This window comes from Staurois parvus, unplaced genomic scaffold (assembly GCF_062004578.1).
Source record: "Staurois parvus isolate SC_StPar_1 unplaced genomic scaffold, SC_StPar_1.0 ptg001077l, whole genome shotgun sequence".
NCBI lineage: Eukaryota > Metazoa > Chordata > Amphibia > Anura > Ranidae > Staurois > Staurois parvus.
Window position 1 is genome coordinate 47,655 of NW_028318873.1, and position 19,471 is coordinate 67,125.

The 19,471-nt window shown below is 58.7% G+C and overlaps 1 protein-coding gene across 1 annotated transcript in view; it reads left to right on the plus strand.

The window, feature by feature from the left end:
* The first annotated feature begins 257 nt into the window (after positions 1–257).
* The window catches only part of LOC149440521 (retinol dehydrogenase 14-like), a 33,550-nt gene continuing 14,336 nt past the window's right edge, over positions 258–19,471 (plus strand). Inside the window, exon 1 of the mRNA XM_089658503.1 lies at positions 258–527. Coding sequence (XP_089514629.1) covers positions 371–527 — 157 coding nt within the window. The 5' untranslated portion in view covers positions 258–370. The remainder of the gene's footprint in view (positions 528–19,471) is intronic.

Below are 19,471 nucleotides of genomic sequence, written 5' to 3' on the forward strand. Positions count from 1 at the left end.
GTGTTAGTGTATCCAAATCTGCCAGTCCAACACTCCCCCCCCCCAGACTGACAATGCTGCTGTGCAAAGGTGTCCCCTGTGCTCCTTCCTCCAGAGTGGGGCGCTCTAATACAGGAGGGGTGTTACTGGTCCGATCACCAGGTGAGAACAGAGGAGGGGAAGGTGAATGCAGCGTCCGCCTGGAGGGATGGCTGAGCTGGGATGGACATTGGGTGTGATGTGTAGGAGGAGGTGGTGCGGGCACTAGGACCCGGGGGTGGTGCAGGATAGGTGTGTGCTGATCTCCTCCTGAGTGTCAGTCTGTAGAGAGGAGCTCACACAGCAGGAGCGCAGTACAGACACTGGAGGCAGTGCAGCCCCCCCCCCCCCTATGGACATGCTGTCCCTCCTCAGTCACCCGCTGTGGTTCCTCTGCTCCCTGGTCCTGGCCGTGGTCCTCCGCATACAGAAGGGGGGCAGGTGGGACCCCAAAAAGTGCCGCGTACACCTGACCGGGAAAACCGCCATCGTGACCGGAGCCAACACAGGTGAGTGCGGCATATGGAACACAGAGCTGAGTGTCAGCTGGGAGCCGAGTGTCAGTGAGAGGTGAGTGTCAGCTGGGAGCCGAGTGTCAGCTGGGAGCCGAGTGTCGGTGAGAGGTGACTGTTGGTGAGAGCTGAGTGTCAGCTGGGAGCCGAGTGTCGGTGAGAGGTGAGTGTCACTTGATTGTTGGACTGTATACAATGTGTATATATATATATATCCCCCAGAAGTGAGCCCCCCCCCCGGACTGTATACAATGTATATATATATATACAGCATCCCCCAGAAATGAGCCCCCCCTCCCCCGGACTGTATACAATGTATATATATATATATATACAGCATCTCCCAGAAGTGAGCCCCCCCCCCCCGGACTGTATACAATGTATATATATATATACAGCATCCCCCAGAAATGAGCCCCCCCTCCCCCGGACTGTATACAATGTATATATATATATCCAGTATCCCCCAGAAGTGAGTCCCCCCTCCCCCGGACTGTATACAATGTATATATATATATCCAGTATCCCCCAGAAGTGAGTCCCCCCCCCCAAAGTGAAAAGGTGCAACTTGGACCCAATGAGCCATTCCCCCCCCCCCCCGGTGTCATGTGACTCGTTGGTGTTACAAGGTCTCAGGTGTGAATGGGGAGCAGGGGGGGGGTTACATTTGGTGTTATCGCTCTCACTCTCATACTGGTCACTGGAAGTTCAGCATGGCACCTCATGGCAAAGAACTCAACAAGGAATCTGAAATAAAGAATTGTTGCTCTACATAAAGATGGCCGAGGCTATAAGAAGATTTCCAAGACCCTGAAACTGAGCTGCAGTACGGTGGCCAAGACCATACAGCGGTGTAACAGGACAGGTTTCACTCAGAACAGGCCTCACCATGGTCCACCAAAGAAGTTGAGTGTGCGTGCTCAGCGTCATATCCAGAGGTTGTCTTTGGGAAATAGACGTATGAGTGCTGCCAGCATTGCTGCAGAGGGTGTAGGGGGGGGGGGGGTCAGCCTGGCAGTGGTGCCAGCATTGCTGCAGAGGGTGTAGGGGTGGGGGGTCAGCCTGTCAGTGGTGCCAGCATTGCTGCAGAGGGTGTGGGGGGGGGGGGTCAGCCTGTCAGTGGGGCCAGCATTGCTGCAGAGGGTGAAGGGGTGGGGGGTCAGCCTGTCAGTGGGGTCAGCATTGCTGCAGAGGGTGAAGGGGTGGGGGGTCAGCCTGTCAGTGGGGCCAGCATTGCTGCAGAGGGTGAAGGGGTGGGGGGTCAGCCTGTCAGTGGGGCCAGCATTGCTGCAGAGGGTGTAGGGGGGTCAGCCTGTCAGTGGGGCCAGCATTGCTGCAGAGGGTGTGTGTGGGGGGGGGGGGTCAGCCTGGCAGTGGTGCCAGCATTGCTGCAGAGGGTGAAGGGGTGGGGGGTCAGCCTGTCAGTGGGGCCAGCATTGCTGCAGAGGGTGTAGGGGGTGGGGGGGGTCAGCCTGTCAGTGGGGCCAGCATTGCTGCAGAGGGTGTAGGGGGGGGTCAGCCTGGCAGTGGTGCCAGCATTGCTGCAGAGGGTGTAGGGGTGGGGGGTCAGCCTGTCAGTGGTCCCAGCATTGCTGCAGAGGGTGAAGGGGTGGGGGGTCAGCCTGTCAGTGGGGTCAGCATTGCTGCAGAGGGTGAAGGGGTGGGGGGTCAGCCTGTCAGTGGTGCCAGCATTGCTGCAGAGGGTGTAGGGGGGGGGGGTCAGCCTGTCAGTGGGGTCAGCATTGCTGCAGAGGGTGAAGGGGTGGGGGGTCAGCCTGTCAGTGGGGTCAGCATTGCTGCAGAGGGTGAAGGGGTGGGGGGTCAGCCTGTCAGTGGGGCCAGCATTGCTGCAGAGGGTGAAGGGGTGGGGGGTCAGCCTGTCAGTGGGGTCAGCATTGCTGCAGAGGGTAAAGGGGTGGGGGGTCAGCCTGTCAGTGGGGCCAGCATTGCTGCAGAGGGTGTAGGGGGGGGGTCAGCCTTGCAGTGGTGCCAGCTTTGCTGCAGAGGGTGTAGGGGTGGGGGGTCAGCCTGTCAGTGGTGCCAGCATTGCTGCAGAGGGTGTAGGGGTGGGGGGTCAGCCTGGCAGTGGTGCCAGCATTGCTGCAGAGGGTGTAGGGGGGGGGGTCAGCCTGTCAGTGGGGCCAGCATTGCTGCAGAGGGTGAAGGGGTGGGGGGTCAGCCTGTCAGTGGGGCCAGCATTGCTGCAGAGGGTGAAGGGGTGGGGGGTCAGCCTGTCAGTGGGGCCAGCATTGCTGCAGAGGGTGAAGGGGTGGGGGATCAGCCTGTCAGTGGGGCCAGCATTGCTGCAGAGGGTGAAGGGGTGGGGGGTCAGCCTGTCAGTGGGGCCAGCATTGCTGCAGAGGGTGTAGGGGGTGGGGGGGGGTCAGCCTGGCAGTGGTGCCAGCATTGCTGCAGAGGGTGTAGGGGTGGGGGGTCAGCCTGTCAGTGGGGCCAGCATTGCTGCAGAGGGTGTAGGGGGGTCAGCCTGTCAGTGGGGCCAGCATTGCTGCAGAGGGTGTAGGGGGGGGGTCAACCTGGCAGTGGTGCCAGCATTGCTGCAGAGGGTGAAGGGGTGGGGGGTCAGCCTGTCAGTGGGGCCAGCATTGCTGCAGAGGGTGTAGGGGGTGGGTCAGCCTGTCAGTGGGGCCAGCATTGCTGCAGAGGGTGAAGGGGTGGGGGGTCAGCCTGTCAGTGGGGCCAGCATTGCTGCAGAGGGTGTAGGGGGGGGGGGTCAGCCTGGCAGTGGTGCCAGCATTGCTGCAGAGGGTGTAGGGGTGGGGGGTCAGCCTGTCAGTGGTGCCAGCATTGCTGCAGAGGGTGAAGGGGTGGGGGGTCAGCCTGTCAGTGGTGCCAGCATTGCTGCAGAGGGTGAAGGGGTGGGGGGTCAGCCTGTCAGTGGTGCCAGCATTGCTGCAGAGGGTGTAGGGGGGGGGTCAGCCTGTCAGTGGGGCCAGCATTGCTGCAGAGGGTGAAGGGGTGGGGGGTCAGCCTGTCAGTGGGGTCAGCATTGCTGCAGAGGGTGAAGGGGTGGGGGGTCAGCCTGTCAGTGGGGCCAGCATTGCTGCAGAGGGTGTAGGGGGTGGGGGGGTCAGCCTCTCAGTGGGGCCAGCATTGCTGCAGAGGGTGTAGGGGGGTCAGCCTGTCAGTGGGGCCAGCATTGCTGCAGAGGGTGTAGGGGGGGGGTCAGCCTGGCAGTGGTGCCAGCATTGCTGCAGAGGGTGAAGGGGTGGGGGGTCAGCCTGTCAGTGGGGCCAGCATTGCTGCAGAGGGTGTAGGGGGTGGGGGGGGTCAGCCTGTCAGTGGGGCCAGCATTGCTGCAGAGGGTGTAGGGGGGGGTCAGCCTGGCAGTGGTGCCAGCATTGCTGCAGAGGGTGTAGGGGTGGGGGGTCAGCCTGTCAGTGGTGCCAGCATTGCTGCAGAGGGTGAAGGGGTGGGGGGTCAGCCTGTCAGTGGGGCCAGCATTGCTGCAGAGGGTGTAGAGGTGGGGGGTCAGCCTGTCAGTGGGGCCAGCATTGCTGCAGAGGGTGTAGGGGTGGGGGGTCAGCCTGTCAGTGGGGCCAGCATTGCTGCAGAGGGTGTAGAGGGGATCAGCCTGTCAGTGGGGCCAGCATTGCTGCAGAGGGTGAAGGGGTGGGGGGTCAGCCTGTCAGTGGGGTCAGCATTGCTGCAGAGGGTGAAGGGGTGGGGGGTCAGCCTGTCAGTGGGGTCAGCATTGCTGCAGAGGGTGAAGGGGTGGGGGGTCAGCCTGTCAGTGGGGCCAGCATTGCTGCAGAGGGTGAAGGGGTGGGGGGTCAGCCTGTCAGTGGGGCCAGCATTGCTGCAGAGGGTGTAGGGGGTGGGGGGTCAGCCTGTCAGTGGTGCCAGCATTGCTGCAGAGGGTGTAGGGGTGGGGGGGTCAGCCTGTCAGTGGTGCCAGCATTGCTGCAGAGGGTTAAGGGGTGGGGGGTCAGCCTGTCAGTGGGGTCAGCATTGCTGCAGAGGGTGAAGGGGTGGGGGGTCAGCCTGTCAGTGGTGCCAGCATTGCTGCAGAGGGTGTAGGGGGGGTCAGCCTGGCAGTGGTGCCAGCATTGCTGCAGAGGGTGTAGGGGTGGGGGGTCAGCCTGTCAGTGGTGCCAGCATTGCTGCAGAGGGTGAAGGGGTGGGGGGTCAGCCTGTCAGTGGTGCCAGCATTGCTGCAGAGGGTGAAGGGGTGGGGGGTCAGCCTGTCAGTGGTGCCAGCATTGCTGCAGAGGGTGTAGGGGTCAGCCTGTCAGTGGGGCCAGCATTGCTGCAGAGGGTGAAGGGGTGGGGGGGTCAGCCTGTCAGTGGGGTCAGCATTGCTGCAGAGGGTGAAGGGGTGGGGGGTCAGCCTGTCAGTGGGGCCAGCATTGCTGCAGAGGGTGTAGGGGGGTCAGCCTGTCAGTGGGGCCAGCATTGCTGCAGAGGGTGTAGGGGGGTCAGCCTGTCAGTGGGGCCAGCATTGCTGCAGAGGGTGTAGGGGGGGGGTCAGCCTGGCAGTGGTGCCAGCATTGCTGCAGAGGGTGAAGGGGTGGGGGGTCAGCCTGTCAGTGGGGCCAGCATTGCTGCAGAGGGTGTAGGGGTCAGCCTGTCAGTGGGGCCAGCATTGCTGCAGAGGGTGTAGGGGGGTCAGCCTGTCAGTGGGGCCAGCATTGCTGCAGAGGGTGTAGGGGTGGGGGGTCAGCCTGTCAGTGGTGCCAGCATTGCTGCAGAGGGTGAAGGGGTGGGGGGTCAGCCTGTCAGTGGTGCCAGCATTGCTGCAGAGGGTGAAGGGGTGGGGGGTCAGCCTGTCAGTGGTGCCAGCATTGCTGCAGAGGGTGAAGGGGTGGGGGGGTCAGCCTGTCAGTGGTGCCAGCATTGCTGCAGAGGGTGTAGGGGGGTCGTCAGCCTGTCAGTGGGGCCAGCATTGCTGCAGAGGGTGAAGGGGTGGGGGGTCAGCTGTCAGTGGGGCCAGCATTGCTGCAGAGGGTGTAGGGGGTGGGGGGGGTCAGCCTGTCAGTGGTGCCAGCATTGCTGCAGAGGGTGTAGGGGTGGGGGGTCAGCCTGTCAGTGGTGCCAGCATTGCTGCAGAGGGTGAAGGGGTGGGGGGTCAGCCTGTCAGTGGTGCCAGCATTGCTGCAGAGGGTGAAGGGGTGGGGGGGTCAGCCTGTCAGTGGTGCCAGCATTGCTGCAGAGGGTGAAGGGGGGGGGGTCAGCCTGTCAGTGGTGCCAGCATTGCTGCAGAGGGTGTAGGGGGGTCGTCAGCCTGTCAGTGGGGTCAGCATTGCTGCAGAGGGTGAAGGGGTGGGGGGTCAGCCTGTCAGTGGTGCCAGCATTGCTGCAGAGGGTGTAGGGGGGTCGTCAGCCTGTCAGTGGGGCCAGCATTGCTGCAGAGGGTGAAGGGGTGGGGGGTCAGCCTGTCAGTGGGGCCAGCATTGCTGCAGAGGGTGTAGGGGGTGGGGGGGGGTCAGCCTGTCAGTGGTGCCAGCATTGCTGCAGAGGGTGTAGGGGTGGGGGGTCAGCCTGTCAGTGGTGCCAGCATTGCTGCAGAGGGTGAAGGGGTGGGGGGTCAGCCTGTCAGTGGGGTCAGCATTGCTGCAGAGGGTGAAGGGGTGGGGGGTCAGCCTGTCATTGGGGCCAGCATTGCTGCAGAGGGTGTAGGGGGGGTCAGCCTGGCAGTGGTGCCAGCATTGCTGCAGAGGGTGTAGGGGTGGGGGGTCAGCCTGTCAGTGGTGCCAGCATTGCTGCAGAGGGTGTAGGGGTCAGCCTGTCAGTGGGGCCAGCATTGCTGCAGAGGGTGTAGGGGTCAGCCTGTCAGTGGGGCCAGCATTGCTGCAGAGGGTGAAGGGGTGGGGGGTCAGCCTGTCAGTGGGGTCAGCATTGCTGCAGAGGGTGAAGGGGTGGGGGGTCAGCCTGTCAGTGGGGCCAGCATTGCTGCAGAGGGTGTAGGGGGGTCAGCCTGTCAGTGGGGCCAGCATTGCTGCAGAGGGTGTAGGGGGGTCAGCCTGTCAGTGGGGCCAGCATTGCTGCAGAGGGTGTAGGGGGGGGGGTCAGCCTGTCAGTGGGGCCAGCATTGCTGCAGAGGGTGAAGGGGTGGGGGGTCAGCCTGTCAGTGGGGCCAGCATTGCTGCAGAGGGTGTAGGGGTCAGCCTGTCAGTGGGGCCAGCATTGCTGCAGAGGGTGTAGGGGGGTCAGCCTGTCAGTGGGGCCAGCATTGCTGCAGAGGGTGTAGGGGGGGGGGTCAGCCTGGCAGTGGTGCCAGCATTGCTGCAGAGGGTGTAGGGGTGGGGGGTCAGCCTGTCAGTGGTGCCAGCATTGCTGCAGAGGGTGAAGGGGTGGGGGGTCAGCCTGTCAGTGGTGCCAGCATTGCTGCAGAGGGTGAAGGGGTGGGGGGTCAGCCTGTCAGTGGTGCCAGCATTGCTGCAGAGGGTGAAGGGGTGGGGGGTCAGCCTGTCAGTGGTGCCAGCATTGCTGCAGAGGGTGTAGGGGGGTCGTCAGCCTGTCAGTGGGGCCAGCATTGCTGCAGAGGGTGAAGGGGTGGGGGGTCAGCCTGTCAGTGGGGCCAGCATTGCTGCAGAGGGTGTAGGGGGGTCAGCCTGTCAGTGGTGCCAGCATTGCTGCAGAGGGTGTAGGGGGGGGGGGTCAGCCTGTCAGTGGGAGCGTCACGGTCTGGGGCCGCATGGCGGTGGGGGCGTCGTGGTCTGGGGCCGCATGGCGGTGGGGGCGTCGTGGTCTGGGGCCGCATGGCGGTGGGGGCGTCGTGGTCTGGGGCCGCATGGCGGTGGGGGCGCCGTGGTCTGGGGCCGCATGAGTGCTGCCGGCACTGGGGGGCTACAGTTCACGCACCTCCAAGACCACCGCTGCCTGGCTAAAGAAGCTGAGGGTTCAGCTGATGGACTGGCCAAGCATGTCTCCAGACCTAAACCCTATTGGGCATCTCTGGGGCATCCTCAAATGGAAGGAGGAGCGCAAGGTCTCTAACATCCACCAGCTGCATGATGACGTCATGGAGGAGTGGAAGAGGACTCCAGTGGCAACCTGTGAAGCTCTGGTGACCTCCATGCCCAAGAGGGTGAAGGCAGTGCTGGAAAATAATGGCGGCCACACAAAATATTGACACTTTGGGCCCAATTTGGACCTTGTCACTTAGGGGTGGAGTCACTTCTGGGAGATACTGTCTCCTCTATAACTCCTCGTCCCGTCACTGCGCAGACCCCCCGTCTCCTCTATTACCCCTCGTCCCGTCACTGCGCAGACCCCCTGTCTCCTCTATAACTCCTCGTCCCGTCACTGCGCAGACCCCCCCGTCTCCTCTATTACCCCTCGTCCCGTCACTGCGCAGACCCCCCGTCTCCTCTATAACTCCTCGTCCCGTCACTGCGCAGACCCCCCGTCTCCTCTATAACTCCTCGTCCCGTCACTGCGCAGACCCCCCGTCTCCTCTATTACCCCTCGTCCCGTCACTGCGCAGACCCCCTGTCTCCTCTATAACTCCTCGTCCCGTCACTGCGCAGACCCCCTGTCTCCTCTATTACTCCTCGTCCCGTCACTGCGCAGACCCCCTGTCTCCTCTATTACCCCTTGTCCCGTCACTGCGCAGACCCCCTGTCTCCTCTATTACCCCTCGTCCCGTCACTGCGCAGACCCCCCGTCTCCTCTATTACCCCTCGTCCCGTCACTGCGCAGACCCCCCGTCTCCTCTATTACCCCTCGTCCCGTCACTGCGCAGACCCCCCGTCTCCTCTATTACCCCTCGTCCCGTCACTGCGCAGACCCCCCGTCTCCTCTATAACTCCTCGTCCCGTCACTGCGCAGACCCCCCGTCTCCTCTATTACCCCTCGTCCCGTCACTGCGCAGACCCCCTGTCTCCTCTATTACCCCTCGTCCCGTCACTGCGCAGACCCCCTGTCTCCTCTATAACTCCTCGTCCCGTCACTGCGCAGACCCCCCGTCTCCTCTATTACCCCTCGTCCCGTCACTGCGCAGACCCCCTGTCTCCTCTATTACCCCTCGTCCCGTCACTGCGCAGACCCCCTGTCTCCTCTATTACCCCTCGTCCCGTCACTGCGCAGACCCCGTCTCCTCTATTACCCCTCGTCCCGTCACTGCGCAGACCCCCCGTCTCTTCTATTACCCCTCGTCCCGTCACTGCGCAGACCCCCTGTCTCCTCTATTACCCCTCGTCCCGTCACTGCGCAGACCCCCCGTCTCCTCTATTACCCCTCGTCCCGTCACTGCGCAGACCCCCCGTCTCCTCTATTACCCCTCGTCCCGTCACTGCGCAGACCCCCTGTCTCCTCTATTACCCCTCGTCCCGTCACTGCGCAGACCCCCCGTCTCCTCTATTACCCCTCGTCCCGTCACTGCGCAGACCCCCTGTCTCCTCTATTACCCCTCGTCCCGTCACTGCGCAGACCCCCTGTCTCCTCTATAACTCCTCGTCCCGTCACTGCGCAGACCCCCCGTCTCCTCTATTACCCCTCGTCCCGTCACTGCGCAGACCCCCCGTCTCCTCTATTACCCCTTGTCCCGTCACTGCGCAGACCCCCCGTCTCCTCTATTACCCCTCGTCCCGTCACTGCGCAGACCCCCCGTCTCCTCTATAACTCCTCGTCCCGTCACTGCGCAGACCCCCCGTCTCCTCTATTACCCCTCGTCCCGTCACTGCGCAGACCCCCTGTCTCCTCTATTACCCCTCGTCCCGTCACTGCGCAGACCCCCTGTCTCCTCTATAACTCCTCGTCCCGTCACTGCGCAGACCCCCCGTCTCCTCTATTACCCCTCGTCCCGTCACTGCGCAGACCCCCTGTCTCCTCTATTAACCCTCGTCTCGTCACTGCGCAGACCCCCTGTCTCCTCTATTACCCCTCGTCCCGTCACTGCGCAGACCCCCTGTCTCCTCTATTACCCCTCGTCCCGTCACTGCGCAGACCCCCCGTCTCCTCTATTACCCCTCGTCCCGTCACTGCGCAGACCCCCTGTCTCCTCTATAACTCCTCGTCCCGTCACTGCGCAGACCCCCTGTCTCCTCTATTACTCCTCGTCCCGTCACTGCGCAGACCCCCTGTCTCCTCTATTACTCCTCGTCCCGTCACTGCGCAGACCCCGTCTCCTCTATAACTCCTCGTCCCGTCACTGCGCAGACCCCCTGTCTCCTCTATAACTCCTCGTCCCGTCACTGCGCAGACCCCCTGTCTCCTCTATAACTCCTCGTCCCGTCACTGCGCAGACCCCCCGTCTCCTCTATTACCCCTCGTCCCGTCACTGCACAGACCCCCCGTCTCCTCTATAACTCCTCGTCCCGTCACTGCACAGACCCCCCGTCTCCTCTATAACTCCTCGTCCCGTCACTGCGCAGACCCCCTGTCTCCTCTATAACCCCTCGTCCCGTCACTGCGCAGACCCCCCGTCTCCTCTATAACTCCTCGTCCCGTCACTGCACAGACCCCCCGTCTCCTCTATAACTCCTCGTCCCGTCACTGCGCAGACCCCCCGTCTCCTCTATAACTCCTCGTCCCGTCACTGCGCAGACCCCCTGTCTCCTCTATAACTCTTCATCCCATCAAGTGTCCTTGTGAATGGATTTGAAGGTCTGGGAGGGTGATGATTGGGGTGCAATCCTGGGAATATGGGAGGGGCCGGGATGGAGATTCGAGGTGGGGGAGGGGCAATCTTCATGTGCTACATATTATCATTTTGTTATCAGTTGTAGTTTCATTGTAATGAATTATATGGTTCTGTGTAGCTCTGCCGTGTGCCATGGCGCAGTACAGTGTTCAGTCCTGAGGGGAGGCGGACTCCAGTCCTCTCTCTGTATAGTGCTGGGTGGGGGAGGGGGGCTGGTAGAGATAAGAGGGGCCCATCAGGGGAGCCGCCATCACTGCAGTTCAGGGCCACAGAGATAAAAAACTGCTGAGTGTGAGGAGCTGAGGATCCAATGAGGTCAATGACAGTTCACAGAGCGAGATTACTTCATACACGGCTGACACCACACACTGCGTATTACTGACACCACACACTGCGTATTACTGACACCACACACTGCGTATTACTGACACCGCACACTGCGTATTACTGACACCACACACTGCATATTACTGACACCACACTGCGTATTACTGACACCACACACTGCGTATTACTGACACCGCACTGTATATTACTGACACCACGCACTGCGTATTACTGACACCACACACTGCGTATTACTGACACCACACACTGCGTATTACTGACACCGCACACTGCGTATTACTGACACCACACACTGCATATTACTGACACCACACTGCGTATTACTGACACCACACACTGCGTATTACTGACACCACGCTCTGCATATTACTGACACCGCACTGTATATTACTGACACCACGCACTGCGTATTACTGACACCACACACTGCGTATTACTGACACCACGCTCTGCATATTACTGACACCGCACTGTATATTACTGACACCACACTGTATATTACTGACACCGCACTGTATATTACTGACACCACACTGTATATTACTGACACCACACTGTATATTACTGACACCACGCACTGCGTATTACTGACACCACACTGTATATTACTGACACCACACACTGCGTATTACTGACACCACGCTCTGCATATTACTGATACCGCGCACTGCGTATTACTGACACCGCACTGTATATTACTGACACCGCACTGTATATTACTGACACCACACTGTATATTACTGACACCACACACTGCGTATTACTGACACCACGCTCTATGTATTACTGACACCACACACTGCGTATTACTGACACCACGCACTGCGTATTACTGACACCACGCACTGCGTATTACTGACACCACGCACTGCGTATTACTGACACCACACTCTATGTATTACTGACACCACGCACTGCGTATTACTGACACCACACTCTATGTATTACTGACACCACACTCTATGTATTACTGACACCACACTCTCTGCGTATTACTGACACCACGCACTCTGTATATTACTGACACCGCACACTGCGTATTACTGACACCACGCTCTGCGTATTGCTGACACCGCGTTCACACTGGGTATAACGTGTCCACGCTGGGTGTCGTAACCACGCTGGATATAATGTGTCTACGCCGGGTGTCGTATCCACACTAGGTTTATCGTGTCCCCGCTGATTTTCACGTATCCACGCTGGGTGTCACGTGTCCACGCTGGGTGTAATATGCTCACGCTGGGTGTCATAGCCACACTAGGTTTATCGTGTCCACGCTGGGTTTGATGAGCCCTGTGCTCTGTGAATTATGCTCTCCTGATCCTGTTACTTTGTATCTCACATACGCGCTCCATGTGTTACTTACTCTTGACCCCTGCAATTTGTGTGTCCTTTACTTCTGACCCCTGCGCTCTGTTTGTTACTCACATTTGAAGCCTGCACATTTGTGTATCATCGCTCTTGACCACGGTGCATTGTGCATTTTTCACCTCTGCGTCTTGTGTGCATTCCTTACTCCTGACCTCTGCACTCTCTACCTTACATACTCCTGACCCCTGCGTGTTATACACTCCTGACTCCTGCATTCTCTGCATTACATACTCCAGACCCCTGCACTCTCTGCAATACATACTCCTGACCCCTGCACTCTCTGCCTTACATACTCCTGGACCCTGCACTCTCTGCCTTACATACTCCCGACCCCTGCGTGTTATACACTCCAGACCCCTGCATTCTCTGCATTACATACTCCAGACCCCTGCACTCTCTGCAATACATACTCCTGACCCCTGCACTCTCTGCAATACATACTCCTGACCCCTGCACTCTCTGCCTTACATACTCCCGACCCCTGCACACTCTGCCTTACATACTCCTGGACCCTGCGTGTTATACACTCCTGACTCCAATGCCATACATACTCCTGACCTCTGCACTCTGTGCTTTACATACTTCTGAACCCTGCGCTTTGTGAATCATACACTCCTGACCCCTGCACTCTGTATTCTGCAGCCTATACTCCTGACCATAATATTTCTAGTCCCATCAGTTGCTGATCGGTAATTAGTCCTGGATATTTTTATTTGTATAAACAAACAAATTACAAAGTAACAAAACTGTAACCGTCATAAAACAAACACATAAACCAACAACAATGTAACAACTGCTTACATCTTCTTCACCTCAGAAACACATCAGTTTAAATGAAATGAAAAGTTATACACAGAATGTGATACTATAAATAAATTCCATCCCATAATCTTATATTCCTCCAGTATTTCCTCAGCTCTAAACTATCCACCTCGACTCCGAGAGGACCACGTGTGCGACTCTCCTGGCCAGGAACAGCTCGTTGTGCATGGCTACCTTGGTCCTCCGAGAGGACTACGTCTGCGACTCTCCTGGCCAGCAACAGCTCGTTGTGCATGGCTACCTTGGCCCTCCGAGAGGACTACGTCTGCGACTCTCCTGGCCAGGAACAGCTCGTTGTGCATGGCTACCTTGGTCCTCCGAGAGGACTACGTCTGCGACTCTCCTGGCCAGGAGCAGCTCGTTGTGCATGGCTACCTTGGCCCTCTGAGAGGACTACGTCTGCGACTTTCCTGGCCAGGTACAGCTCGTTGTGCATGGCTACCTTGGTCCTCCGAGAGGACTACGTCTGCGACTTTCCTGGCCAGGTACAGCTCGTTGTGCATTGCTACCTTGGTCCTCCGAGAGGACTATGTGTGCGATCTTCCTGGCCAGGAACAGCTCGTTGTGCATGGCTACCTTGGTCCTCCGAGAGGACTACGTGTGCGATCTTCCTGGCCAGGAACAGCTCGTTGTGCATGGCTACCTTGGTCCTCTGAGAGGACTACGTCTGCGACTTTCCTGGCCAGGAACAGCTCGTTGTGCATGGCTACCTTGGCCCTCTGAGAGGACTACGTCTGCGACTTTCCTGGCCAGGAACAGCTCGTTGTGCATGGCTACCTTGGTCCTCTGAGAGGACTATGTCTGCAACTTTTCTGGCCAGGAACAGCTCGTTGTGCATGGCTACCTTGGTCCTCCGAGAGGACTACGTGTGCGACTCTCCTGGCCAGGAACAGCTCGTTGTGCATGGCTACCTTGGTACTCCGAAAGGACTACGTCTGCGACTCTCCTGGCCAGGAACAGCTCGTTGTGCATGGCTACCTTGGCCCTCCGAGAGGACTACGTCTACGACTTTCCTGCCCAGGAACAGCTCGTTGTGCATGGCTACCTTAGCCCTCTGAGAGGACTACGTCTGCGACTTTCCTGGCCAGGAACAGCTCGTTGTGCATGGCTACCTTGGCCCTCTGAGAGGACTACGTCTGCGACTCTCCTGGCCAGGAACAGCTCATTGTGCATGGCTACCTTGGTCCTCCGAGAGGACTACGTCTGCGACTCTCCTGGCCAGGAACAGCTCGTTGTGCATGGCTACCTTGGCCCTCCGAGAGGACTACGTCTGCGACTTTTCTGGCCAGGAACAGCTCGGTGTGCATGGCTACCTTGGCCCTCTGAGAGGACTACGTCTACGACTTTCCTGGCCAGGAACAGCTCGTTGTGCATGGCTACTTTGGCCCTCTGAGAGGACTACGTCTGCGACTTTCCTGGCCAGGAACAGCTCGTTGTGCATGGCTACCTTGGCCCTCTGAGAGGACTACGTCTACGATCTTCCTGGCCAGGAACAGCTCGTTGTGCATGGCTACCTTGGCCCTCCGAGAGGACTACGTCTGCTACCTTGGCCCTCTGAGAGGACTACGTCTGCGACTCTCCTGGCCAGGAACAGCTCGTTGTGCATGGCTACCTTGGTACTCCGAAAGGACTACGTCTGCGACTCTCCTGGCCAGGAACAGCTCGTTGTGCATGGCTACCTTGGCCCTCCGAGAGGACTACGTCTACGACTTTCCTGCCCAGGAACAGCTCGTTGTGCATGGCTACCTTAGCCCTCTGAGAGGACTACGTCTGCGACTTTCCTGGCCAGGAACAGCTCGTTGTGCATGGCTACCTTGGCCCTCTGAGAGGACTACGTCTGCGACTCTCCTGGCCAGGAACAGCTCATTGTGCATGGCTACCTTGGTCCTCCGAGAGGACTACGTCTGCGACTCTCCTGGCCAGGAACAGCTCGTTGTGCATGGCTACCTTGGCCCTCCGAGAGGACTACGTCTGCGACTTTTCTGGCCAGGAACAGCTCGGTGTGCATGGCTACCTTGGCCCTCTGAGAGGACTACGTCTACGACTTTCCTGGCCAGGAACAGCTCGTTGTGCATGGCTACTTTGGCCCTCTGAGAGGACTACGTCTGCGACTTTCCTGGCCAGGAACAGCTCGTTGTGCATGGCTACCTTGGCCCTCTGAGAGGACTACGTCTACGATCTTCCTGGCCAGGAACAGCTCGTTGTGCATGGCTACCTTGGCCCTCCGAGAGGACTACGTCTGTGACTTTTCTGGCCAGGAACAGCTCGTTGTGCATGGCTACCTTGGCCCTCTGAGAGGACTACGTCTGCGACTTTCCTGGCCAGGAACAGCTCGTTGTGCATGGCTACCTTGGTCCTCTGAGAGGACTACGTCTGCTACCTTGGCCCTCTGAGAGGACTACGTCTGCGACTCTCCTGGCCAGGAACAGCTCGTTGTGCATGGCTACCTTGGCCCTCCGAGAGGACTACGTCTGCGACTCTCCTGGCCAGGAACAGCTCATTGTGCATGGCTACCTTGGCCCTCCGAGAGGACTACGTCTGCGACTCTCCTGGCCAGGAACAGCTCGTTGTGCATGGCTACCTTGGCCCTCTGAGAGGACTACGTCTACGATCTTCCTGGCCAGGAACAGCTCGTTGTGCATGGCTACCTTGGCCCTCCGAGAGGACTACGTCTGCGACTTTTCTGGCCAGGAACAGCTCGTTGTGCATGGCTACCTTGGCCCTCTGAGAGGACTACGTCTGCGACTTTTCTGGCCAGGAACAGCTCGTTGTGCATGGCTACCTTGGCCCTCTGAGAGGACTACGTCTGCGACTTTCCTGGCCAGGAACAGCTCGTTGTGCATGGCTACCTTGGTCCTCTGAGAGGACTACGTCTGCTACCTTGGCCCTCCGAGAGGACTACGTCTGCGACTCTCCTGGCCAGGAACAGCTCGTTGTGCATGGCTACCTTGGCCCTCCGAGAGGACTACGTCTGCGACTCTCCTGGCCAGGAACAGCTCATTGTGCATGGCTACCTTGGCCCTCCGAGAGGACTACGTCTGCGACTTTTCTGGCCAGGAACAGCTCGTTGTGCATGGCTACCTTGGCCCTCTGAGAGGACTACGTCTGCGACTTTCCTGGCCAGGAACAGCTCGTTGTGCATGGCTACCTTGGTCCTCTGAGAGGACTACGTCTGCGATCTTCCTGGCCAGGAACAGCTCATTGTGCATGGCTACCTTGGCCCTCCGAGAGGACTACGTCTGCGACTTTTCTGGCCAGGAACAGCTCGTTGTGCATGGCTACCTTGGCCCTCCGAGAGGACTACGTCTGCGACTTTTCTGGCCAGGAACAGCTCGTTGTGCATGGCTACCTTGGCCCTCTGAGAGGACTACGTCTACGACTTTCCTGGCCAGGAACAGCTCGTTGTGCATGGCTACCTTGGCCCTCTGAGAGGACTACGTCTGCGACTTTCCTGGCCAGGAACAGCTCGTTGTGCATGGCTACCTTGGCCCTCTGAGAGGACTACGTCTACGATCTTCCTGGCCAGGAACAGCTCGTTGTGCATGGCTACCTTGGCCCTCTGAGAGGACTACGTCTGCGACTCTTCTGGCCAGGAACAGCTCGTTGTGCATGGCTACCTTGGCCCTCTGAGAGGACTACGTCTGCGACTTTCCTGGCCAGGAACAGCTCGTTGTGCATGGCTACCTTGGTCCTCTGAGAGGACTACGTCTGCGACTTTCCTGGCCAGGAACAGCTCGTTGTGCATGGCTACCTTGGTCCTCTGAGAGGACTACGTCTGCGTCTTTCCTGGCCAGGAACAGCTCGTTGTGCATGGCTACCTTGGCCCTCTGAGAGGACTACGTCTGCGACTTTCCTGGCCAGGAACAGCTCGTTGTGCATGGCTACCTTGGCCCTCTGAGAGGACTACGTCTGCGACTTTCCTGGCCAGGAACAGCTCGTTGTGCATGGCTACCTTGGTCCTCTGAGAGGACTACGTCTGCGACTTTCCTGGCCAGGAACAGCTCGTTGTGCATGGCTACCTTGGTCCATGCGTGCCAGTGATAGTCCTTGATCACGGTGATAACGATGTACATGGTTCCTCTGTCTATGTTGTGTATTGTGGGGGGAACACCATAAAGCCTGTCAGAGCAGCTCAGGTTCTCCAACCTTCGGATCCGAACTCTGTCAGCTACTTCCAGACCTCACGGCTTCCCCAACAATCCACCAAGACATGCGCCATGGACTCCTCCTGATTACAGCCCAAAGGACAGTTCCTATCCGGGGCAGCCAGACCTTTCATGTTCCCCCTCACATACATCCTCCCGTGGAGGGACAGCCAGGCATGTTCCCCCTCACATACATCCTCCCGTGGAGGGACAGCCAGGCAATGTCATGGAACTTCAAGGGTAATCTGGGGCTGTTTAGCAACTTTAAGCTTTTCTCCAAAGCAGCTGAGGTGCGGTCCCTGAGGTGCGTTCCCTGAGGTGCGGTACCTGAGGTGCGGTCCCTGAGGAGCGGTCCCTGAGGTGCGGTCCCTGAGGTGCGGTCCCTGAGGTGCGTTCCCTGAGGTGCGGTCCCTGAGTACAAGTGGAGAACAGAAAAAGGTCCTACAGATCCTGTGATATAACCATTTTCTTGGGCTACTTTCTAAGTAGGACTTCTCTATGCCCCACCTCCTCAGGGACCTCAGAGCTGAGTCCAGAAATGGTGGGAGGTGACCCTGAGTACTTCTCTTCCTCTTGAGAGAACCACCTTGCATCCAGGACTCTGCACGGGGCAATATCCAGGCCCTAACACTGCTACCCACAGGGGGCCACCACTGGAGTCCAAGCACCCAAAATTGACCTTCAGAAATATGGAGTCAAAAAACACTTTCGGGTTTATCATGTTCCACCCCCCCTCCTTCATCTGCAGGTAAGTAACCCCCCCTCCTTCATCTGCAGGTAAGTACCTCCCCCCCTTTTTATTGGGTTTAGTAGTCCTGGACCCTGCACTCCGCCCAGCGCCTGTGTCAGGTGTATTATGGGGGAGATGGTTGGGGGGGGGCACCAATCACCGAGGGAGACTTCGGGGAGACAAGGACTATGAGATGTGTGCTGTGCGTATAGTGAGGAGGGGCTGGTTACCCCTTTAAGCCCCTCCCACTGTTATTGCAAATTGGCCCCACCCACCATCCCCCTCAGGTCTGTCACAGCGCCCCCTGCTGGATATAACGTGCACATACAGTGCCCATGCTGAGTACAATGTATCCATTCTGAATACAATTCCCATGGAGGACATAATGGGGTGTATATATAGACACTGTGCAGAGAGGTATGTAAGGCTCAGGGTGCAGGGGTCAGGAGTAACGCACAGAAAGCAGTGTTCCGTAGCATGTAAGTCTCAGGGTGCAGGGGTCAGGAGTAACGCACAGAAAGCAGTGTTCCGTAGCGTGTAAGGCTCAGGGTGCAGGGGTCAGGAGTAACGCACAGAAAGCAGTGTTCCGTAGCATGTAAGGCTCAGGGTGCAGGGGTCAGGAGTAACGCACAGAAAGCAGTGTTCCGTAGCGTGTAAGGCTCAGGGTGCAGGGGTCAGGAGTAACGCACAGAAAGCAGTGTTCCGTAGCATGTAAGGCTCAGGGTGCAGGGGTCAGGAGTAACGCACAGAAAGCAGTGTTCCGTAGCGTGTGAGGCTCAGGGTGCAGGGGTCAGGAGTAACGCACAGAAAGCAGGGTTCCGTAGCATGTGAGGCTCAGGGTGCAGGGGTCAGGAGTAACGCACAGAAAGCAGTGTTCCGTAGCATGTGAGGCTCAGGGTGCAGGGGTCAGGAGTAACGCACAGAAAGCAGTGTTCCGTAGCATGTGAGGCTCAGGGTGCAGGGGTCAGGAGTAACGCACAGAAAGCAGTGTTCCGTAGCATGTGAGGCTCAGGGTGCAGGGGTCAGGAGTAACGCACAGAAAGCAGTGTTCCGTAGCATGTGAGGCTCAGGGTGCAGGGGTCAGGAGTAACGCACAGAAAGCAGTGTTCCGTAGCATGTAAGGCTCAGGGTGCAGGGGCCAGGAGTAACGCACCGAAAGCAGTGTTCCGTAGCATGTAAGGCTCAGGGTGCAGGGGTCAGGAGTAACGCACAGAATGCAGGGTTCAGTAATATGTAAGGCACAGAGTGCAGGGGTCAGGAGTAACGCGCAGAATGCAGGGTTCCATAGTATATAAGGCACAGGGTGCAGGGGTCAGGAGTAGGTATTGCATAGAATGCAGGCTTCAGTAGTATGTAAGGCACGGGGTGCAGGTGTCAGGAGTATGTAATGCACGGGGTGCAGGTGTCAGGAGTATGTAATGCACGGGGTGCGGGGGTCAGGAGTATGTAATGCACGGGGTGCGGGGGTCAGGAGTATGTAATGCTCGGGGTACGGGGGTCAGGAGTATGTAATGTGCGGGGGTCAGGAGTATGTAATGCACGGGGCACGGGGGTCAAGAGTATGTAATGCACGGGGCGTGGGGGTCAGGAGTATGTAATGCACGGGGCGTGGGGGTCAGGAGTATGTAATGTACGGGGCGCGGGGGTCAGGAGTATGTAATGCACGGGGGTCAGGAGTATGTAATGCACGGGGCGCGAGGGTCAGGAGTATGTAATGCACGGGGTGCGGGGGTCAGGCGTATGTAATGCACGGGGTGCGGGGGTCAGGCGTATGTAATGCACGGGGTGCGGGGGTCAGGAGTATGTCATGTGCGGGGGTCAGGAGTATGTAATGCACGGGGTGTGGGGGTCAGGAGTATTAATGCACGGGGTGTGGGGGTCAGGAGTATTAATGCACGGGGTGCAGGGGTCAGGAGTATGT